At 43.4% G+C, this 25,089-nt stretch overlaps 1 protein-coding gene across 5 annotated transcripts in view; it reads right to left on the minus strand.

Moving 5' to 3' along the window:
- Positions 1-25,089, minus strand: part of KANSL1 (KAT8 regulatory NSL complex subunit 1) — a 172,901-nt gene that overhangs the window by 3,644 nt on the left and 144,168 nt on the right. For 4 of the 5 annotated variants that reach the window (XM_070773676.1, XM_070773677.1, XM_070773675.1 and 1 more), the window contains 8 exons: positions 16,152-16,323; positions 7,026-7,208; positions 6,405-6,593; positions 5,923-6,071; positions 2,211-2,332; positions 1,567-1,624; positions 1,229-1,341; positions 258-510 (listed from right to left, as the gene is read on the minus strand). In XM_070773676.1, coding sequence (XP_070629777.1) covers positions 258-510; positions 1,229-1,341; positions 1,567-1,624; positions 2,211-2,332; positions 5,923-6,071; positions 6,405-6,593; positions 7,026-7,208; positions 16,152-16,323 — 1,239 coding nt within the window. The remainder of the gene's footprint in view (positions 1-257; positions 511-1,228; positions 1,342-1,566; positions 1,625-2,210; positions 2,333-5,922; positions 6,072-6,404; positions 6,594-7,025; positions 7,209-16,151; positions 16,324-25,089) is intronic. The other variant, XM_070773678.1, reaches the window with a different exon arrangement.

Raw genomic sequence — 25,089 nt, forward strand, 5'->3', positions numbered from 1 at the left:
GGTGAGGCCCGGCCCCAGGTCTGTGAGCTCTGGGGCAGGTTTAGGGACGATTCTCAGAGAGGGCACCCTTATAACAAGGGCCAGTGTTCTATGGCACCTTCAGAAGGTCAACGTCAAGTAGAGTCCCTTGTCCCCTTAAAACTGGGGATTGGGGGGGGGGGGTGGTCCATAAAATGAAGGTCCATCTTGAGCAGGTACTGGCCCCCCAACTGCCCCATCTGCCACTCCCAATACCATAGAAAGGTGTTGCTGCTCACCTGCTCGTCCAGCCCCAGCTCTGGTGTGGAACAGCGCGTGTCTTCGCTGGCCAGGTGTCGGAGGGTGTCCCGAGCCACGGGAGTGAGGGGGGCCGAGTGCAGCTCTGGGCTAATAGGGCTCCTGGGGGACTGCCCATGGGAGAACTCCGACAAGGAGTGACTGCTGCTGACGTCTGGGGAGGCGGGCTGGGGGGTGGAGGGGTTGGCACTTCCCAGTTGGGGTGTTGTCCGTCCATCTGATGACCGGTAAGACCTGCACCCCAAGAAGAACAATCTGAGTGCCTGGTGACAGGGAGTTTCTTGTATATTCGTTTTGGGGGTTGGTGAGGTGGCAGGCTTTTGTCATGCCAAAAAAAGCCAAAAAAGGTGGCATGTCATGTCATGCATGACAAAAGCCTCCTGACCAGCAGAGCTGAGGCAGACGGACACCAGCAGTTCACGCCTTGGAACCACAAACCCTCGCTTCCCCCGTCACTACACACAGGGGCAGGCACATGCTATGGGCAAAAAGCAAAAAAGAGCCCAGACCCTTCTGCTTGAGAGCCCTGAGGGCTGCTCACTGTAATACTAAAGGAGAGGGGGCAGGACAGTTCTCCAGAGTCAAGCGGGACCAGAGCTGTGCACACTCCACCGTCCACAGAAGGTGAGCTGGTCCGGAGGCCTCCAAAGCTCCTCCGACCGTATCACTACACCCCTGATCGGCCTCCAACTTCCCAGATGGCCTACTCCTGGAGTTGGGAGACCACCAGAGTTTGGCATAACTGGACAGTAACCACTCAGCGAGGACCCAGCCTTTGACTACTTATACCCGCACTGGTCCCAACAAACATCAAGGAACTTGTGCATTCTCCACCACTGCCAGTGAGGAATACGAAGAGCAACTAAGTGACAACCCACGGACACAGCTCGGGCCCGAGCTCCCCGCCGACCCTCCCTCCACAGGCCCTGGGGCCCTGCGCCTGCCCCATCACCTGCTGCCTCGCCGCTGAGGTGGCACACTCGTGGTCCACAGCCACCGAGCCCTCTCCATCTCCTCACATTTGGCATGCAGAGCGGCGAAGGCTGCGTCAGACAGGTCCTCGATCTGCAAAAGAGCACCTTTGTGGACCCCCCTTTCTGCCAGGAAGTCATGTTTAAGTGGGGGTAGATCAGTTCTAGAAGCAGCACACCGCTGCCTCCCACCCCGCCCCCGTATACTAGGCTCTTCCTGGTAAGGACAAGAATACAAGGAAGCCTGCACTGGACACCCACAGGTCTTGAAGTATCTGCAGTGTGTGCGCTCTTCTAAGAGGACCGAATATGCCATTACCTCCTCGTTCTCCTCGTCAGGACTCCCCTTCAGAGACCGAAGATCAACCTCCCGCCAGCTGCAAGACGAAGAAGGCAGAATTGTGAGAATGCAGGCAGTCAGGCCAGAAAAGCACATGCGCGAGGGAACACGTGCTCACCACCTGCTCTCACTGGGCCTTCTCAGCCCTGGGGGACTCTTTCCATCAGAGGCCTCACACTCGATGCCCACAAGGGCCAAAACAGGGAAAGTGGGCTGAGGGCGGAGGGAGCAGAGCTGGGGGACCGACAAACTCAAGCAGAAGAACCTGTTTCAAGGGGACCAACGCTACTCAGCACCAACTGGTTGCTATCACATGGGGATGCATAGACAGGGTTGCCCAAATTTCTGACTTGTCAACAAACGCTAGAAATAAAAATTCCTATGTGAAATCTTGCTTTGACACTGACAACATATTTAGTATTTTAAAACACATTTGTATGCATCAAACAGCCAGTTTGTGGCCTGTGGTCTGGCTGGCACACATATAATGAAGAAAATTATATATAGAAATAATTTCACTCTGATCCCTTCTCTTAATGATAAAAGCCAAGGCTAGGCCCCACAACCCAGTGACTAGGGGACAGGGAGACCAAAGAGCAGAGCCGATCGTGCAGGGCTTCTACCTGGGGGTAAGGATTTCCTTGTACTGGAGCTTCTCTACACGGGTGGTTGCAGCGACAGACATTGGGATGACAATGTTGTTAATATCGAAGGAGCTCTCTCCCCTTCTCCTCCTCACTGGCTGCTGTAAGACAAAGGCAAGTTTAAAAGGGAGGAACAATTCTACACATATCAAATCCTAAACCTGAGATTTAAAACAGGATCACTAATAACCAGGCATCTGGGTCCCTGGAGAGGGCCCAAGGAGGGATGACAGCAACTGCCTGCACTGTGGGGATGGTCTCCCACCAGCAATGTGCTTAGGAGAAATACCAGGTGGGGCCTGAGGAGGACCTTCCCTTCACAAGTCTCACTGGCCACCCTCTTTATTCATGTGCTCACGTGAAGAGAGACCTCTACTCAGTTTCACAGAGGTATCCTGGCACCTTGAGACAACTGCCACAGTTTATAGACTCCTCCATACATCTTTAACAACACCCCCCCCAAAACCTCCTGTTTCCCCCCTTTTATCTCTATGACACAGACCAAGAGTGAAAAAAGCAATGCTTAAGCCTAGAGGTAACTCTCTGGACTCAAAAGATGAACTCTTCCATCCTGAAAGATGCCCCATGGGAGGCTGAGCTCAGTGGATCTGCTAACTTTGGTTGCCATGAAAGCACTTCCTTCTCGCAGATCTGAACTCTTCAGCTAAATCTGTGCCCACCATCTGCTGAACCCTTATGTGATTTCCCCTTTCTGGCTATTATTCTTAGGGAAAAAGCTAAGAGCGTTCTAGGTATATCAATGGAGAGGAGTGGAGGGAAATGGATGAAGAGGCCTTGGCTGTAGAGCTCACACTCCTGAAGAAAGAAGATTCGTTCCTACAGAAAGTTAAGATCAAACTCCTGGAAAAGAACACTTAGTAAGGATCCAGTATTAGGGAGCAGGGGCGGGGCCTTCTGCAGCAGCTGGGAGACCAGAGGAGCAATCGAGCAGGGAGCCAAGGGGCATGGTTTCTTAGATGGAGGCTCAAGTCCGAGAGCTGCCTGTGCCCAGATAGCAAACACCCTGCCCTGAAACAGAGACTGGCAACTGAGCTGTGAGGACAGAGGCAAATAGTGGATGACAAACACGCTGCCATGGTGACAATACACCTGCCACCACCTTAGAGGCTGCGTCCAGACCCAAACCACCAGCGCGGCCAGCCCAGGCCCAAAGCACCAGTGCGGCCAGCCCAGACTCAAAGCACCAGTGCGGCCAGCCCAGACCCAGACCACCAGCACGGCCAGCCCAGAGGGAAGGGGTCAGGGAGGGGGGTGGGGCGAGAGGCTGTTTCCCTCCATTTCCTGTCCCTGGAATGGGGTCCATGACTGATCCATCCGATCATTTCAAGAGCTTCTCAGAGAACACTGAAAGGCAGTATTTTCCGGGCCAGGATCTTAGCAGCTGTCACCTATGATTTCAGGTTATCACAGTGTCTTTTTCACCTGTTTCCTCTGCTATCAATGAGAACAGACTGTCACTGACTTCACGAATTCAGGGTAACTGGCTGACCAGAACAGTTGAAGAGACTTGCAAGCCCTGCCTGGCTGAGGTTCAGTGGACTCACCCCCACAGGCCTCTGCCACATGTCTGCTGAACTCACACACCCCGTTGCAGGAAGTGTACCTGAGGGAACCTCAATAGACAGCTTTCCCTGGATCTCGGTCAAGAACAAGTGTGAAACTGCTGGCAGAAGCAGGTGTGTATTTCCCCTGAACCTCCCTGGGCCTGCTGTCAGCACCTTCAAGGCAGGGAGACAGGAGCGGGCTGTGGGGTTCAACAGCCCAACCCCCACCCCACATGTAGACGCCCCAATTCCAGAAGACACTCACTTGGTCTAACCTAACGCTGTTCTCCTGTTTAGGACCAGAGGTGGAGGGCAGGTGATGAGAATGAGAAGTGGTTCCCAAACCTGGCTGCCAGAAGGTGAGGTGCAAGATGATATTTAAAAGAGAAAAAATAGGTTCAGGGCCCCATCTCTTCTAACTATCAAATCAGCATATCCAGGGAGTCCAAGAAGAAGAAAAAAAGACTACAGAGGTGACTCTGTTCCACCTGTCGGCTCATGTGGCTTTCTGCGGCCAGCATGAGCACACAGCCCATCCCCTCCTCCCCACTCCTCGCCAGTGTCCTGTAGCTTCTCACCTTAACTATCTGGCCTATCACTCTTCCTGCTATTCAATAAATCCAGATTCTTTGAAAAAAAAATTGGCAACGAGAACCTCAAGGGTCAGCACAGTGGTATGTACAAAACTGATGCTCATTAGATAGTAAGTAAAAATTTCAAGTGATTCAGGCCTAAGTTTACATTTTCCAGGCATGAGAAAGTGGCATGTGAAAAAACACTGAAGTTTCACCAAGTCCTGGATCTGAGAAAAGACTTCTATCAGAATTAGTCTCTGTAAAATCCTTTGTTTTTCTGAGATCCCTGCTAATGGCTTACCACAGAGACTACACTGCTATGGAGATAAAACCTGTGGGTGTGGGAGCGGACGAAGCGGGGAGGAACAAGGTCATCTGGGAAAGACTGATTTTTAAGAGCAAAGACAGAACGACATGAATTCCCACCTGATCGCAGAGCCTAGTGAGCACATTTTGCAGGCTTTGAAGTTTCTCGATGTAAGCTCTGAAGGGGCACCAGAGCCCCTGCCTAAGTCACCTTCGCTATGCCCCGACCCAGGTTCACCCTGTGCTGCAAGACCCAAGAGAGCTGGCTCTGTGGCCAGACCGCCTGGGTTGGAATCCCAGCTCTAACCCTGACAGGTCTCCTCACCTCATGCTATTCACTTAACCTTGGAAAACCTCAGTTTTCCTACACCCCCTGCACCTTAAAGGGTGTTGCAGGTCGAATGCGGTAACACCTATGTACCCAGCACGGACACAGTCAACATTTACAGCGGCAGCATTCTATTATTACTACCTCCATTATTACTAAGATGATTACTATATAAAGGACCCTTTTGCTGGGCACAAAGCTGCTACAGGTATATGTGTTCAAGGAGGCACATTCTGAGGAATGAAAACATCAGAGAGTGTTAAGGTGACTGTGTGTTTGGAATGGTTGTGTAAACTGCTTTCAGGGTGGAGAGTGGTACTACGAAAGCTGATCAGGGGTCAGAGCGCCTGCCGTAGTGAGCGCGCATGTCAGTCCTGCCCGCGTAGCCTGCTGCATCTGTAATTCTGCTCTGCACACCTAAAAACGGGCTCCACATCAACCTTCCCTTCCAAGCACCCAGTGCTCATTCCTAGCACTCCAGCTCCACTCCCCAGGAGATTAAAAACAAGGAAATCAAACGTCTCTAAGGCCCACAAACACGTCTTTTGCATCCCTCCTCTCATGTTTATTTCTCAGGCCAACGGAGTTAAGAGTCATGCTACTGTGGAGTTCTGTATGAAACTTAGTCCCATGTATCTTGAACAGTCACAGATCACCCTAGAGTTTGTCTCCGCCTCAAGCTTTCTATGGCTGGCCCAGCTCAGATCCATCTCTACTAAGAACCACTCAAGGAAAACAACGTAATGGAGGATTAAATAGCACCACTTTGACTTAAAAAAGACACACAAGTCAGGATGAGCTAAGTCCTTGTAACTGCCCTGGCCCTCACGACCCTCTTTCCACACTGTCCTCCAGACCCACTGGAGGGAGCTGTCACTGCAGAGGGAGTGTCCGGCCCACTCCACGCGGGTACTTACAGTCGTGCTGGCTGTGACCTGTGGGCTAGAGCTGGTGGGTGCAGAGGTGTCTGAGGAGGCGGAGAGCTGTCGCACCAAGGGACTGTGTGGTGGGTGGTGGGTGGCCGCCAAGTAGCTCGAACCGCTCATGTCCGTGTGATGCTTCAACACTGCAGAGGTCAACAGAAAAGAGGAATACATGGCTACCTCAACCTGCTCTACTTCCAGCACAAGTTAGGAAGGCCCGCAATACTCAGTAAAGGCAAAAATGCTTTCTAAGCCTAAAGGATAAAAAGATGAAGCAAACTGGCTGATGGGAGGCAGGGGGTGGCAGAGGTTGCTACAGCAGTTAAGAGTGACCTACACTTAGAAGCGGTCGGACCCCTCTACTCTACCTTCCTAGCAAGTGAAGGACACAGCTGGGGCAGTTATAGGAAGGCCCGCTGCCCCAGAAAGCCCTGCGCAGGTGCAAATGCAGGCGGAGGTGCCGGGCCTGGCCCTACCTTCGCTTCTCTCAGATGAATGGTCTCGCAATCTCATTTTGCTGTGGTTTGGGTCGTGCACGGGTGGCGGCGGACTGAGCAAGCGCTCTGCTTTGGGCGCTGTCACTCGTTCCACCATAGGCACAGCCCCCACATCGTCTAAGTGCTGCCTGTGGGTCCTGTCAGGCCGGGCTTGGTGATGGGACAGCTCTGAAGAGGGGAACAGAAAAAGAGCTGTGAAATATCTTCTCTCAACCTTTTCTTATTTGAGTTCCAAGCTCGAGTTCTCTCTAGGTCCATGACAGATACCCAGGGCAGCAGGACAGGCCAGGGAGCCCACCAGGCTCTCAACTGGAGAAAAATGTGACACCAGACTACAAAAGACAGCCGGCCCACAGATGCACCCAATGCTATGCCCCACTTGGCTGTTCACTGAGCCCCAGAACACCTGACGTCTGGAACAGCTTTCACGGTCCATCCCAGAGCATCCAAAATGAGCAGAAAAAGAAGACTGTGGGCTGAACTTGCATCTGTCAACTGTCGCTCCCAACCCCATCACACTGCCATGGCCATACCAGTAACCTGAGAACATCAGAGGAATAGAAAAGTAATTGGAGGACGCTATGGACCCCTGAAACTTACTGGCTGTTGTTAGGAAGGAGTTGACCAACTTGTGCCTGTCTTTACGAGTTGGATCTGGCAGACTGCCTGGCATGGGTGCTCTGTGCTTAAGTGAAAACTTTTTTGGAGGTTTGATTTTGTCAAAAGGCTTGTTCTGCCATTGAGATTTCAGCATGCTCTGGAAGTGCAGGCCTGTGGGAACATCTGCAAGAAACACAAAACGCCACCATCAGTCCAGACCCCTGGGCTCCGGCTCTCCAGGGAGCGAGACCCACCTAACACCCTTCTCTTATGTGCCCAGTGGTGGGATGACTGCGAGGAATAAGCACTGTCAAGGGGAACATCTGTTTATTGGAACATCACTGAAGGTCACTCTTCTACTCACAGGGAGGTCACTGCCGCCTTTTATTTTCAAGTTCCAAACAAAACCAAGATCTATGATGGTCTTTTCTTTGTTCTTGTGTTCCGCTAAATCTGTTAAACTCTATTGGTTTCAAAGACTGATAAACATCCTGTTCTTATTCTTCTAGAAACTGAAACATTTCAAGGTATTTCTTTCAACATAAAGTTAATCAGGACATATATTCCTTCAACAACTATTTATTGTCTGCTACTTTATCAGGCACTGGATTGGGCACTGCCTCTTTCCCTAGTAAGAACTAGATCATTTCGCCCTCCTTCCTCCAGACCTCCACCCCCTTCCCTATCTGGGGATTATCTAGGTTTTTAAGTGATGAGCTAATATTGAAATATTACAAATTAAATCTTTTAGACTTAACTATAACTTCTACCTTTTGGGGGGAGTTCACTACTCTTTCTTGCATCTTTCCATTTTGTTAGTTTCCTTTTTTTATTTTCCTAAGAATGTGGACTTGAGTTTGAGTCATTTCTTTAGAAAGAGCATTTCAAGATTAAAACCAGTTTTCTCTCAGATCCTTAAAGCTATTACTACAGTGTCACCAATATGATGGAATTTGACTCAATCATTTGTAGGTTCTTTTAAACTTTTGGTGGGAAAAAAAAAGCTTGTTGTGGTATTGTATCGACTCAGCCAATTTGGGGCAAACTCCAATACCAAATCTTTCAATCTGCGAACGTGGTATTTCTCTCCATTTTCTTTTATTTCCTCTCATCAGCGTTGGGTGGTTTTCATTGTACAGTTCTTATACACATTTTGTTAAATTGATTGAGTACTTCATATTTTTGATGACTTACAAATGATAATGTCATCATTATCACTTTTTAAAAGTTGTTTATAATTGCTTACTACTAGTATGTAGGAATACAGTAATTTTTAATATAGTGGCCTGTATCCTGTGTTCTTCTTAAATCTATCATTAAGTTTTGTTAGCTGTTGTGGAATCCTTAGAACTTTCTACAACACAAGTACATCATTTACAAAATGCTGCTTTACTTTCTTTCCAACCTGTATGCCTTTATTTCTACATCTTGCCCTATTACTCTGTCTAGAACCTCTAGTGGCAATCTGAACTTTACATTTTCCTTTTCTAGTCTCATTCTGAAACTTCACCACCAGGGATACAGGTGGGTCTTTCTTCAGGGTTCTGAAAAATTTCTCCTTTTACATCTGAAGATCAGCACATCTCACTTTAGCTCTCAGTTCCTCCTGGGAATCAATCATTAACCACCTGAGATATACTCAGAAGTCCCAGTCCCTGAGTCCATACTCGGCACTGCAGCACAGAATGAAACATCGCTGCACTATGGAAAAGGGTTAAAATCTAGCCTAGCTGTATTTCAGAACAAGTCCAGATCTATCACCCAAATGCCCAGGTCCCATTCCTGGTTTTCTGTCCTTTTTCAGTGTGGGCAAAGAACCGTCCCCCTACCGGCTGCTACCTGACAAGAGTTTACTCAAAAGCATGGGCTTTGGGCTCCTTTTTCCTAGTTTTTTTCTCTATAGTTATCTTGCCTTACATCTTTCAAAAATCACTACAACCTCTGGAATGCCTTCTTTTTCTAGAACTACTTAATATTTATTATATTTAATGTACTTGGAGGACTTCCCTGCTGGCTCAGATGGTAAAGTGTCTGCCTAAAACGCCAGAGACCCGAGTTTGTTCCCTGGGTCGGGAAGATGCTCTGGAGAAGGAAAGGGCAATGCACTCCAGTACTCTTGCCTGGAAAATCCCATGGATGGAGGAGTGTGGTAGGCTACAGTCCATGGGGTCACAAAGAGTCGGACATGACTGAGCGATTTCACTTCACTTCAAACATTAATGGGGTTCTGGCTCCCAGGGAGAGTAGAGGATGTGCTCAATCTGAACTAGGAATGGGGCGGGGGGCAAAGAAGAGGGGGGTGAGTGAACATTAAAAAACCCATTATATTGTGGCTGGTGCTGTGTATTACTTCACCTTCATAACAATTCCATGATGCATTACTATGCTCCTTTTAATGACAGAAAACAGATTTAGAAAGGTGAGTTAACTTGTCAAGGTTACACAGTTTAGTAACTAACACTGTGCAAGCTCAGCTGTGTCTGACTCTTTGAGACCCCACTGACTTCAGCCTGTCAGGCTCCTCTCAGCTCATGGCATTTTCTAGGCAAGAATACTGGACTGGGTTGCCATTTCCTCCTTTAGGGATCAGAAAGGAACAAGTAACATTCAAACTCAAGTCTGTAAAATCCTAAAACTCATACTCTTAGCCACTACACCATGAAATTATTCTTTGGCCCAAAGAATTAATGCTTAAGTGTGTTAGCTGCTCAGTCATGTGCAACTCTTTGTGATCCCATAGACTACAGCCCGCCAGGCTCCTCTGTCCATGGCACTCTCCAGGGGACCTTCCCAACCCAGGGATCAAACCTGGATCTCTTGCACTGCAGGCAAATTCTTTACCATCTGAGACACCAGGAAAACCCAGAGAATGGAGCAGTTTAATTCTGAGGTGGAATCTGATAGTTCTCAAATTATTCCCAAGGAAGTGGAGAGTATACAATATTTTTCAAAAGAGTTCTGCAGTGTAGCAAAACTTAACTCTTTCCTATAGCACAGACTATGTATTTTATGACTCTTCAAAGAATAAGACACATCTCTGGGAACAGTGCTCTTGTGAATTTTTTTCCATAATCATTCTTTCTTTTACACATTTAAAAACAAATTCACCTATCATAACCCTTAAAATAAATGATCAATCAGCTTTCAGCCAGGCCAAGGATATCAGAGCTCACTGTACTCCTAGCCCTTAGAGCCCGCCCAAGCCCCTCAATAAAATGGCTTGATTATCCCACACCCCAAAGGTCAAATGTTAAAAAAAAAAAAAAAAAAATTTTTTTTTTTTTAAAATCTCCCACATAAGAATTGAGTTTAGAAGTATTAATCAAATTGAATTAAATTTAGGGGAATTTTAATTAATTAAAACTTCTTTGCTCAGAGTGGTTGGGGAAAAGGGTGTACTGGAAATAAAGCACTGTCTACAGAAATTCTGAAAGCTGGGCTGAGTTCAAAGGTATAAAGAAGGCTCAAGAAGTGGGGGAACACCTCTTCTATATCCCAGGACATCCCCTGCATCAGCAAAAGAGTTACTCTCACTTGGCAAAGGCTGGTTTTTCTTATTTGGTCTTTTTGGGGGCTGTACCACATGGCATGTGGGATCTTCTCCAACCAGGGATCGAACCCATGCCCCCTGCATTGGGAGTGTGCAGTCTTAACCACTGGACCATGAGGGAAGTCTGCATAGGCTGTTTAATGGGACCACAAAAGCATAGTGATTTTATTCCTCCCACTCTTTTATAGTGCAAATAAGCAGTCCTGGACACAGGGCCTGGTTCCATCACTGAGTAGGAGGATAGAACAAGAACAAATCACTTGGCTGGGCCTCAGCATCTTCATCTGTAAAATGAGGCAGCAAGATCTGATCAGGGCTGGAGATACCCCAGCACACATGCTCTAACTCTCTCACCTCTTCTGTCTGCTGCAGGCACAGGCTCCTGGCAGTACTCGCTGTTGTACCCCAAGACCTTAGACCTGTCTCAAATAATTAGTTAATTAATCTAATTATAAATCAATCTCACTAAGCACAAGAGAGAAAAAAATGTATGTTATTGCTAGACTAGATGACTACTGTGCCTCTCAACTCTAACACGTTTAATTAATGACTTTTCAACTAAAACTCCACTCCTAACCCTTACCCCACCCCCATTTTAAATGCTCAGAAGTAAAAACTGGCACAAGTGTAAACCATTACCTTGTGCTCTGGAGTTGGGTATTAAGCAGAATCAAGAGCAACTTCCCCTATAAAACCCACTGAATAAGCTGTTAGGGATAACTGTTTATGGGACTCAGGCTACTATACATTGCTAGAAGTTTGCTGTGTTTTAGCAGCTTTCATATAAAAGTGAAGAGAGACTCAGTTAAATTCCCCAAAATCAGTGAACAAAAATGATCTCTTAGGAACTGCTAGTCTGAGTTCCTGCTCTGAGTAATAACACCTGGGATCCACACAGAGCTACAATTCTGAAAATAGACACAGAGGACCTGAAAGTAAGCAAAGAAAGAGTTCACACCTGCATAGGCAATGGCCATTAAAGTGGTATTAACCAGGCAGGAGGGTACAGATCCTTAACCAGGTCAATGACAAGAAACATTACCTTAGTTTGCCATTTCCTCAAACAAAAAGAATACTTTAGCTTCAGGCCCGCCAGAGTCTGACATTCCATGATCCACCATTTTCTCAAGCACACTTTCTCATGGTGTTCAGTCACGCTCACTTCCTCCTCCTGCTGGTAAGCTGCAATAGCCTCATGGATACAGCTAGTTGTCTTGGCAAGCTCTCTCAAAAGAGCAGAGCTCTTCGAGGCCAGCAGGTGGTGCTCTTATTAAGCACAAACCTAAGTCAACATGCTTTTCCCCAAGGTTGCTGCTGCTGCTAAGTCGTTTCAGTTGTGTCCGACTCTGTGCGACCCCATAGACCCCATAGACGGCAGCCCACCAGGCTCCGCCGTCCCTGGGATTCTCCAGGCAAGAACACTGGAGTGGGTCGCCATTTCCTTCTCCAATGCATGAAAGTGAAAAGTGAAAGTGAAGTCGCTCAGTTGTGTCCGACTCTTTGTGACCCCATGACTGCAGCCTACCAGGCTCCTCCGTCCATGGGATTTTCCAGGCAAGAGTACTGGAGTGGGTTGCCATTATACATCCTCTATTTCAAGCTAAGCTTTAGCTGGCTTGATTACATGAGGTAATAAGGAAACAAGCTCCTGTTTCTGGAATACTGAAGGGTTGAATGAGTGAAGTCGCTCAGTCATGTCCGACTCTTTGCGACCCTATGGACAGCAGCCCACCAGGCTCCTCCGTCCACAGGATTTTCTAGTCAAGAGTACTGGAGTGGGTTGCCATTTCCTTCTCCAGGGGATCTTCCCGACCCAGGGATCTAACCCAGGTCTCCAACATGGCAGGCAGACACTTTACCTCTGAGCCACCAGAGGACTAAAGGGTTATCACACCCTAATGTCTCCACCTTCCAGCCAGGGAGCAGTTCCTAAAATGAATGGGAGTGGCTAAGGTGTGGTAAGGTGGGAGATGAACTCTAGGATTAAGAGCTACAATTGGTTCCCATCCCAACAAGTACACACACTGGCTAGGGAAGCATCAGTAAAACTACAGAAAATGAAAAGCTGGATGTCCTGCCATCTTTAAATGTATTCTAGAGAAGAACGGGGTGGCCTGGAGGTCAGCTTTGACCCACACAGTATGCTGGTTGCTAGTCTTCACTGTTACTATTATACACAAAAAGATCTGGGGAATCTCAATATTTCAGGAGACACTATTCACATCTTCATGGCCCTGGCAATCTTCCAGTTTACAAATGTGGCATTCTGTATTCTGAGTGTGGCGGTTGTCTGAATCAAGTAAAAAATCCCAATAGTCACAATATTAGACACAGTAATTAGGTCCCTGGGTTGAGTCACAGAAAGTCTACTGTATTCATAGGCAGATATGTTAATGCTCAACTTGAGAAAGTAAAAAATATATATACTATTCTTTACTTTCTCATAAAGAGAATTTAATGACCATCTCTCTTGTCCAAACTCCAATGTCATAATTAGGATATGTGTGTGTGTTTGTGTGTGTGACTGACACAAGGGAGAGAGTGGGGAAAGGCAAGAGTGGAAAAAGGGGGTAGGTGGGGAGAGAAGACAAGAGACAGGAAAAGACCACAGGGACTACAGAATGATGGAACAGGAGATGGCAGGCAGGTGTCTTGGGCATATTTAGGTGATGGGAGAGAATTCACAACTATACAAGGTAATACTGTTGGCAAAGCATGATCAACATATTTATCAGCTGATACTGATTCAACAGGCAAAAGATCTTATCAGAATCTTAATATAACTATATAGATTTCAGGCTTCTTTATTCAAATACGAGACCATGCAATTCAACACTGTAATCTTAAGAGAATAACTCAACAAATGTTCTGGAGTCGTCTTGGTGTCTCTGCCTGAAGCTGCAGCCTGGAAATGGGCAGAAATCTGACTTCTCTTAATAACCTGGCTGGGGAGAAGCATGAATTATACTGAAAAGAAGGACAGGAATCAGATTACTTGGGTTTAAATTTTGGAGACTGCTACATCAGCTATGTAGCCTGAGATAAACCACAACCTCTCTAAGCCTATTTCTTGATATGTAAAACTGAAGTAACTTTACAAGATTACTGAGAAAACCAAATGAGACAAGAAATAAGAGAAGTGCATATAAACTATAAATGCTATACAAATATTATCTTAAGTTACATGAGCCATAATCCAAATCGCAGGAGAGGGTAAAAGTCAATGACTCTGGAATCTGAAGCATAGAGGAAAATGTTTCGTGTTTTCCAGTCATTATATTCTAAAGTGTATTTACTGCTCCATCACTCCTGATCTAAACCCTTGCCTAGTTTACTGTTCATATGTTTCAAGTATTCTAAATATTTCCACTCTTAGGAGAAGTCACATGGCAGCAAGACTATTACACCATGCCCTTTCTTACAGTTGGAGGGAGTTTTAATAATAAGGCTTGGGGAAGCTAACAGATTTAGATGACCAAGAAAGAATCCAATCATTTGAAGAACAGATAAGACATCTGAGGGGATTATGGCCATCTAATAGTTTGATGAACTGTCAATTAGATGAGGGGATTTTCTAGGATAGTTCATCAGCAATGACTGCTTTTATAAATAAAGTTTTATTTAAACAGTCACACCCACCTCCTTATACATAGTCTACATACTGGTTTTGTGCTACAAAGGCAGAGCTGCCTAGTTCCAACACTGACTAAACCTAGACAGTATGATCCATAAAGCCCAATTTATGTGTCCCTTTAAGAAAAAGATAATATACCACTCATGCTAAAAACCTGATTTTCTTCACATACCACTAAGTAAATTTTACATCCAACATAATTCTCATTCCCCAGACCCCAATTTTTGTTACCTTCCTTTCAAAAACGTGTACAGACTATCTGTAAGGTGCTATGAAGGACAGAGTAAGGAGAGAAACATAGTCCCTTATCCTCAGAGAACTTAAGTATTCTGGTGGTTGGGGCCAGATGGGGAGATTATCTGCAAACCAATGAAACCAATCCAAATTATGAAAACACTGGCTTCTGTAGTCTATAGAGTAGTTTTCAACATTTTTGCTCATGAACTCCTCACCATTTGAAATGTAATTTTTCTTTATTTAGATTTTTTTTCTCGCCACACCAAGAGGCTTGTGAGATCTCAGTTCCCTAACCAGGGACTGAACCTAGGCCGTTGGCAGTGAAAGAGCAGAGTCCTAACCACTGGACTGCCAGGGAATTCCAAAATGTAATTTTTAGAAAAATTATAAACTCAGGACAATTATAGGCCTCCCTGGTGGCTCAGTGGTAAAGAATCTGCAGGACACACAGGTTCAATCCCTAGTCTGCGAAGATTCCACATGACACAGAGCACAGAAGCCCCCCATGTGCCGCAACTATTGAGCCTGTGCTCTCGAGCGCGGGAGCCTAACTACTGAAGCCCAGACGACACAACCACTGAAGCCCAAATTGCTCTAGAGCCTGTGCTCCGCAACAAGAGAAGTCACTGCAACAAGAGGCCCGTATACCACAACCAAGAGTAAACACCTGCTCACGGCAACTAGGGAAAAGCCCATGCACGCAGCAACGAAGACCCAGTGCAGCCAAAACACATAAATTATATATAAAACAGAAAAAGACCCTTTTTCTATATAAAAAAAGAAACTAAAGTATACATTAAAAATATTTTATACCAACACCCTGGCATGTTAAAATCTATTTCTTCAATCAGACTTCAGTCCCAGTAAAATCTACTTTCAGTTATCGATTATTTTTAAAATTTAAATACTGTATAGTTGATGTGCAATATGTTAATTTCACATGTCAGTTATTAATTCTAAACGTAAATTATTATTCTCAAGTAACAGAAAAGGTAGAGGATCTTTCCAGACGTTATATACAAAAAAAATACTGTACCTCCATCTTCATTATTTATTCAAATTTCCTTTTATTTAACTCCCACAGGATTCTTCTTCAGGAGCCATGAACTCTTGAGATGGCTCCTTTGGTGTCCCTACTGCCCAAGGTTTTTATACTCTGGGGGATGAGCAAGACCCACAGCAAGACTCAATATGGATAAGAGGAGTGACTTTCTTTTATGAGGTGGGAGAAAAGCAATTATGAAAAAGGAGGTGGAAGAGAAAATCAGCAGACATAGAGGCTTATCAGGTAGATCAACTTAAAACAAAACAAAACAAAACAAAACAAAACCCAGCACATGCGAACTCTGAGGATCTATGCTTGCGTACTCCTGAGAAAGCAGTCACGTAACCATTGCATGTATACCCCCCGTATGAAGACATTCTCCTCGAACAGTGCTGCCCATGCTTTCACATCATAACACAGGCAACTGTCTCACCCTCACCACCTGAAAGCTTAGGGCGAAATCTCTTAGCAAGCTGTAATGTTTTAGTGGCACATTCTGGTCGAGGGGATCTGTTGTGCATGATGTGCAAAATCCTAAGAGAATATCCTGTTGACAGTAATACCTGGACAGTACCTGGACTGTACCAGAATCTTGGCCAACTGTCTTTCACTTTGAACCCTTTAAGTCTCACTCATTAGACTTCATGGAGCCTTTCTTACCATCTGGAAATGCTAGAACCGGGTGAACACAGGAGTCCAACTGGGATAGGCGTTCCAACAGAGGGGCTTCGTAGTGGATTTCTGGAGGCATGGTGCTGGCACTGCCTGAGCCGCACAGCGCGCAGGAAGGGTTCACATCACAGCCAGAACGCACTGTGCTATTCCGGTGAACCTGGGAAAAGCCAGATAACACTCAATTCAGGGTCTGATAAAAACTCAGCTCCCCATTCAGTATCCCAAAGATTCAAAATTCCCTCTCTCTAGATGCATATATGACAGAGTTAACAAAATGTTTGATCAGTTTGTTAAAAGATTTCCATTTCTCCAACACACTAACTTTCAAAGTAATTAACTAATAAATCCACTTCTTCTCCAATGAAGCTTTCTAATTATGTGAAGCCCATTTAAGTGCTTACTGAGAACACTTTACAATACCTGTATGTTTCTACCACCATGATGCTTTTCCACCGTCTGCTACAGTGATCTGCTTCAGATTTCTAGGTAGAACATGACTTGCCCTCTTCAGCAACTTCATCCACTAAAGAGCCTTACTAATGAATAACCAACCACACCTTTCCTGTTCTTTTCGTATCTCCAAAAAAAGAATTCCAGGAGGCCTGAAACAACATGGCAAGTTTCCCTCGACTACACTCATTAGCTGCTCTTTAACCTAGCCTGAAATCTACTGTTATAAAGCTCATATTTAATGAAAACGAATTTGGTATGGTGAGTGTTCATACCCATAGTCTTGGCGTTAATTAGATTAATTCCAAGGGGATACAAATCATTTTCATTAAACTTCTTTTGTATACATGTGGGCACCGTAAGAAATAACCTCCCTAGTTAAGTCCACAGTGAAAAATAATCTAAGTTTTCAAACGATGTACTTCTGTTTTGTTTTTAAATGATAGGATTTTTTTTAATTGTATGCTTTGAACTTCAGGTCATGCTGAATGCAGGATCCTTAGGTTCTAGTGTTAGGATTTGGCATTTGCCAAATCATGACCATGCAAAGTCACCCAGGCAGCATACAGTCCTAGAAGAATGACTTGCCTGTGGAATGACACTATGACATGGGATGCTAGGAGCAAGGGAGTATCAGAATAAAGACAAAAGGGTAGCACTGAAACTCTGTAACGACTGCGAGAACTACATCTAGTTTCAGCACACACATCTCTTGAAAGCTGTTTGCCTTCACGGACATGCACAGAAGAAAGATAAATATGAGAACAATTCGGTCTTTATCAACCTTCCTCAACTCCCTCCTCCTTGCAGCAACATAGATGGGTGGTATTCAAATAAGGCCCTGTGAAGGTCAGACTGGACAGCTTACACTAAAGTAAAAGAATTCTAGTAAGCAACAACTGTTGTCTCTGAAAGGAAATTACACCAACTAAATATGCACTTTTGGTAGACAACATTAACTGGTACTGTTTTGGAAAAAAAATACCTCTTGCAACCTATTTAAACCAGGGCTGGATTTCTGGGGGAGATAACATTTTGAGGTAGAGAAAGAGGGACCTGCATTACCAGGGACAAAAACCAGAGACCCACCAGTAGATGAACGGGAGAATTTAAGTAATTAGAATCCAAAAACTGCACCAAAACTTTAAATACTGACTAGATTAGAAAAATATATAAAAGTCAACACAAGAAATCTTAAAAGGGAGGTATATTTTCTCCTCATGAAGTAAACCATTACATGAACTAGCTCTCCAAGTGGGCAATGAACAACATTCCATTTTTTTTACGGCTAGAGTGTATCCCTTAAGTCATTAAGAGACTGGATGTAAAGTAAAAAGAATACGACAAGAAAACCAAACTAAGAATAAAATTAAAGTAAAAGCTGAAATTACCAAAAGAAAAAATACATGACAGAAACAGCAAATTCAAGAACTGCTCTTTTGGAATTCCCCCTTGCTCTTCCCAAACCCACCTCAAGAAAGGGGTAGACAGGATAGAGCAACTAATTACATAAACAGTAAGACTGGCCTAATGAAGAGAAAAAGGGAAAGATGCAAACATATAAGAACTTAAAAAAAGCACTAGCTAAGCGATAAACCACTTAACCACTGGATCAACCGGGAAGTCTGCTAGCATAATTTATTAAGAGAAAATTTGGTGAATTTTTTGAAGGATAGTTTGGGCAACTTTAAACACACACACACACACACACACACACACACAAAACAAGATGTCAAATTATACACACAAATTTTATTTATTAAAAAAAAAAAAACCCACAAAAAAAGAAAAACAACCTACCATGAGCAAGTGTGATTTACTCCTGGATATCAAAACTATTTGACATTAGTGTATCAATTAACACAATTTCATGCTGGCCATTCAACATTTCTACTTAGATGTCTTAAGAGGCAACCAAAGTTAAGTGACTTCAAAACCGTGCTCCTAACTCTTCTCTACTTTCAGTAGCTCAGTCTTAAAATCCCTGGACTCATCCTAAACTCCATTCCTTCCTCATACCCCCAAAACCAGTCATGAAATCTTGTCAACTCTGCCTTCTAAAAGTATCCAAGATCTGACTACTTTATACCACCCTCAACTGCAGTTCTTATTTGGGTTTCTTAAATAGTCTCCTAATTGGTGTTCCTGCTTGCCCCTCCCTTCAACTATTGTGTAATCTTGTTTCACAACCTTAATCAAACCATGATGCAGTTCTCTGCTCAAAACCTTCTCACAAGGAATAAAAGTCAAAGTTCTTGCAATGGTACACACAAAGCCCTACGCCATCTGTTACTTCTGTCCCTTTTCTGACTTCATTTCCCTTTCCTGCTTTTCTCCTAGCTCATGCCACCAGTTCCTCTGACTTCCCTGCTACTTCCCCAAAATGGTAGGCAAATTTCCGGATCACAGACCTTTACACTTGGCCCTTCTATTAGCTCCAAGCTTATTCCCTCACCTCAGGTCTTTTTCTCAAATGTCATCCTCTTAAAAACAACTTTTATTTAGAAACATACAAGTGAGAAAAGAGTCTCTATTCTTGACTGTGACAAAAAAAACACATTCTGGAATAAGTTTAACTGACATTTTAGGCACAAAGCTTAAAGTTATTAATTTGTAATTGCTACAAATTAATCTATAATCAAATTCAATAGGCTTTTGGTACAGAAGGGAGAAGACACAAATGGAATTTAAACCAACTACAGACCAGAAGAATAAATGCTAAGGGGGAAAGTTCCCAGGAAATTTCTGATAAGCAAAGGCAGAAGGGAGTGATTTGCTGACCACATGTTAAAAATATGACACAGGGATAGCAAAAGGTGGGGTGGGGGGAGAAGCTGGATTTCTACTTCACGTCAAAATAAATCCCAAAGGTATTAAAAAGATTTAAATTATGTTTATTAAATTACATTATTAAATTATGTTTTAAATTATTTATTAAATTATTATGTTTAAACTGTAAAAGAAAAACCATGGGGCAACATCCAGTAGTTAAAAGTGTGAGCAATGGGGCCAGGCTGTTTGAGCCCTGACTCTGCTGCTGCTGCTAAGTCACATCAGTCGTGTCTGACTCTGTGCGACCCACACAGACGGTAGCCCACCAGGCTCCTCTGTCCCTGGGATTTTCCAGGCAAGAACAATGGAGTGGGTTGCCATTGCCTTCTCCAATGCATGAAAGTGAAAAGTGAAAGTGAAGTCGCTCAGTTGTGTCCAACTCTTAGCGACCCAATGGACTGCAGCCCACCAGGCTCCTCCATCCATGGGATTTTCCAGGCAAGAGTACTGGAGTGGGGTGCCATTGCCTTCTCCGCCTAACTCTGCTACTGAGCTGTATAAACTTAGACAAGTTACTTAATGGCTTCATTCATAATAACAGCTGCTTATGTGACAAGGCTGTTGTGAAAATAAAAATCACTTAGAATAGTGTCTGGTATCAACTCTGTTACTTGTATAGTCATACAAAACACACTATTTTCATTTATAATTGAAGATGGGAAAACAAGGACATCAACCTTAAAGATCATTGATATTAAATCCTAGCTTTCATGTTACTGTGTGACCCCTCAAATTTATTCATCTGTTAATAAAGGATCCATATTGCCAATTTCATGCGACTGTGAGAAATATGATTTTGCAAGCTATTAAAATACTACACGAGTGCTAGCTATGTCAGAGTTTCTCACAAAGGCACTACTGACACTTAAGAGCCTGATAATTTTTTATCGGGAGGAGCTGTCCTGTGCACGGAAGTAGCAGCTTCCTGGCCTCTACTCACAGTGCAAGTAATACCCTCCCTCCCACCTCTGTGACAACCAGAACTGACCACAAGGTTAAACGTTTCCTAGGGTGGGCAAGCAGGTCAAGATCATTGAGAACCAGGTGGCTCAAGTTACGATGATCATTCTTAGTAAAATTCAAAGCAGAGGCACCCATTAAATATTAATAGTGAGAAAGAAGAAATGCCTCAAGACTACATCAGTCAAGGCGGAAGGACTCAAGAGCAAGAGTGAAGAGGTTTCCAAGAAACAAAATGGTAACTAGAACATAGAAAATAATTTCAATGGCTTGAATAACTCAAATATATTTAAATAGATGACTTCATAATCACACACACTAACCTCTCCACAAAGACTTTATTGACTGTCCTTGGAAGATGGCAGGAAATCAACTTATTACTTGAAAATTGGTAGATAAAAGGATATCAACACAAATCATGCTCCACCCCACAGACTGTACTTAAGGGTAAACCAATAGTAGAAAAGGGCATTTTTCTCTTTAAAGACATAGTCTAGCTAATAAACAAAGAATAAATGGTATGAATAGAACATAACTTCAACTCCTGATGCAACAAGTGGGTCCAGGCAATGGCCATTACTGACTAAAAACACAAGAGAGACAAGATATTACATGTCTTCTCATGTAAGTGTCCTTACCAAAACAAAAACCTAGATTTAAGTTTCTATATGCAGACTTGAATGCACTAAAAGAGATTAAGGACTATACAGAGGGATGGATATAATGGTAAAATGTGGTCAATGCTACCAGTAGAATCTACGGGATGCAGCTGCTCACCGCAGAATTCACACAGTGACACTATGTTTGCATAACATCATAAGGAAATTTTGGAAAAGAAAACAACGACCCCACAGAATTTCTTCTGGCCATGATGGATTAAGAATGATCATGCTTATCTTTTAGCCATAAACTAGGAAACCAGACAACACACAGCTTAAGACAGAACAAATGAGGTAGTCTGTGACTGTCCCGGCTTTCTGCCTGGACACACAACACAGACTGCTCAGCAGGTGAGGGGTTCCAGGCAGAGCGTGATGGTTCCACTGAGTTGAGGAAACAAACTCCCAGAGACTGTAGTGCAGAGGCTCAGGTGACGGATAACTATGAGGCAGAATTCTTCAGAAGAGGAAGCCATACAGAAAAAGAGCTCCAGAAATCATCATGAGATTCCCTCAGGTGTTCATGGAATACTAAGAATCCCACGTAGAGTTAAACTTCATCAGGTCAGGCGAAGATCCACCAAGTAGCTATGGACTGAACAGTTCCCAGAGCTCACAGTGGCAGAAAGACTTCCCCACTGTGACCGGTCAAGTGGCATGGAACATTCAGAAAAGACCCCAGAAGACCCGGGTTACTCTACACCCTTCTAATAAAGGAAAAACGGAATCTCAAATAACTTGGCTGCCAACAAAACAAAGCCTCTTTAAAGGAAGATAATATAATCTCTATGCTTCAATCATGTAAAATTAAATGTCCAACATCCAAAAAAACATTGTTAGATATGCCAAGAGGCGAGAAAGTTATACCACAGGTATACTACAATCAGAAAATTCTAAGTCACAAAATAAATAACTGGAATAACCCAGTTTTCTCAACAAATAAATTACAAGGAAAGGGGGTATGATGGATAGCTTACAGCAAACCAACACTTACTGAGAACTAGAACAGCCAGATTTAAAAAGAAAAAAAAGCAAATATAACTTTAAGATATGAGAGAAATGTTAAAACAATGACAATACTGAGGAGCCAAGATTCCAGAGGGGGAAGAACCATTGAAGTGTTGCTTCTTTTTGGGAACAATGGGTGATTTCCGAGTGATGCTTAGAATCTGGTGCCCTGATGGAGGGTCACTTCTGGGTACAGAGAAATGAGCAGAGGTTCTGATGATTTTGTAGGGCTGAAGGGACAACTTTAGAGACTTCAAAAGCCAAATTCACAGTGAAAAGAAAGGACAGGAAACTACAAATGGCATGTCAGGTGCTCCCATTCCTAAGGCATTTGGAAAATTCTGAAGCTGGGATGGGTAGGAGGCTAAAAAGCTAAGCAGAAAGCCTCTGGACGGCAGAGTTTCTGGTGGGCTCACTGAGGAAGAGACTACAATTAAGAGTTCATGATACACATGAGGGCACTGGTCACTGAATCAGTTGGAAATGGGAATAAGAAACAAGGCTGTGCCTTAAGAAAGGACCACTTTTTATGTGACATCTAAAATGCCAAGTATACTGGTATTAAGAAGTATATGTAACATAAAAATCAAGTGTATGTGCACAGCAATTAAAACAGTAAATGCAAGTGTACCAAATACTGAAAGAAAATATACAGTCGTCTAACCTTTTATTTTCCTACAACCTTATGTAGACTGCTTGAAAACAAAATGGCATCAGTAAATCAATGTTGTGAATAAAGTCACCATATTTTATATTTATTTCAGCATACTTAAACAAAAAAAACACCTACTTCATCTACTCATGATTTTACAATGAGATGTTAGGAAATGGAAAATGTTGGTCGGTAAAGGCTTCATTTTCAATGTCAGTATTGCCAAGTATCCAAATATCACCTACAAAGAGATTACAGAACAGAAAGCAGATGTTCTGAAATGATTCTCTTGGAATCATTGTAAATCATGCACATGCTTAATCAGGATTACTTTACCAAGGTTACCATTATCAAGTAAGTTTGGGAAACAAAATAAGATACTCTTTCAAACAGAAGACTTTTAAGTCTTTAATGTCTTTTACAAATCTCAGAGTGGAAGACATGGCATGAGGTGCTCTCTGAATTGATTTACCCATCACATTACAGTGGTGGCAGATACCTCAAACCATCTATGAGCTCATCACTACTCTGAAGTCAAGACAGTTACTACACCTGCTGCTAACTCTTGTTATTTAGGAGATCCAACCAGTCAATCCTAAAGGAAATCAGCCCTGAATGTTTACTGGAAGGACTGATGCTGAAGCTGAAACTCCAATAATTTGGTTCTGGCCACCTGATGTGAAGAACCAACTCACTGGAAAAGATCCTAATGCTGGGAAAGATTGAAGGCAAGAGGAGAAGTGGACGACAGAAGACGAGATGGTTGGATGGCATCACTGATGAAATGGACATGAGTTTGAGTAGGCTCCGGGAGTTGGTGACAGACAGGGAAGCCTGGCATGCTGTAGTCCAGGGGTCACAAAGAGTCAGACATGACTGAGCTACTGAACTGAACTGAAGAAATTTATATACCACAAAATTTAACAACTGTTTCAACATACTTGGTTTCCCCTATAAGCTAATGTCTTTTATTTTGTGCATTAAAAAAAAATTATTCTGATAAAATTCCACAGACTTGATCACACTGCCAAAGGCTTGATTAGGAGAAAGAAATTCCGAGATGCAAGAAACAGAAAAGAATTCAACGCCAAGGCTGGTCTTGGGATAACAGCCAGAGAAGTGGCAAGGAAGTTTAAAATCTACTCCGTATTTTGGTGGAAAAAGCCAACTGCAAGAAAGTGAAAGCCTAGTCCCAACCTACCTTCATGTAAGAGGTCCAAATTCACCTGAATTCTGGAAGTCTCTTCAGAAGCTAATGGAAAAACTGTGATGTAAGGACACTTTCACAGTCCAGGGATCACAAGACTCCTACAGAAAACATGCCTCCCTGGCCATGGCCCCAGACGAGCTATGAAAGGTTATTGTAAATCATACAAGAACACAGACCGTTATAAGGAAGTCACTATAGAAATAGGAAGAAGCGGTCTTCAGTGAACTAGAAATAGAAAAATTAGAAAACAACTTTTAATAAGTATATTAAATTTTTTCATAGTGATAATGAGAGGAACACAAGTCATGAGACAAGTACAGGATAAAAAAGTTTCTAAAAGTACTTAAGAGGGTGTTTCTAAAAGTAACTGATTCTAAGGAAAAAAGTACACACTGAAATAAAAAATCCAACTGGTAAAAAAAACTAGTGTTCCTCCTGACGAAGAGGAGGAACAGTAAGAGAAGACGACATGAAATAAAGCATAGGAAGACAGATATGAAATGCAAAGTATAAAAAGAAATGAAGCAATATGGAACAGAGAATGAAGATCAACAACAATACACAGACATTTATATTTAAAAAGAGAGAACAGAAAAGGAAAAATTGGAAGAAATAACAATTAGAAAAATTTCAAAACTCAAGCCAAATAAGAACTCTCAGAATGAGGGTGTAAAAACCAAGACCTACTGGCTAAAAACCAATTCTTACATCTAAATATGTCCTTGATATTGCAAAACATAGAAACAAAACACACACACACACACACACACACAACACCCAAAAGTAAGGGACTGGTGTAAAGATTCTAGTTACCAGAGAGAAGATACAGATAATCCATAAAGAAACAATTAAACTGATACCAGAATTTTCAACAATAAGTATTGGAAGGCAATGAAATTATCTTCAAAGTGCTGAATACAAAAGTTTACATGTAGTTAAGTCATCATTCAAGAATAAAGGCAAAATATAACTGTGTATTCACAAATACACACATACGTATATACACATTTCACACAGAAACGTTAACTCTGTATGTTTTTAATATATAGACTTCACAGCTCATACCACTATTTGAAGGCTACCACATGTATTCATCAAGAATGGAATGGGATGTAAGAAGCAACAGTAAACAAGAATGGCAAAAGTGTTGGT

The sequence above is a fragment of the Bos indicus genome, chromosome 19, assembly GCF_029378745.1.
Source record: "Bos indicus isolate NIAB-ARS_2022 breed Sahiwal x Tharparkar chromosome 19, NIAB-ARS_B.indTharparkar_mat_pri_1.0, whole genome shotgun sequence".
Taxonomy (NCBI): Eukaryota; Metazoa; Chordata; class Mammalia; order Artiodactyla; family Bovidae; genus Bos; species Bos indicus.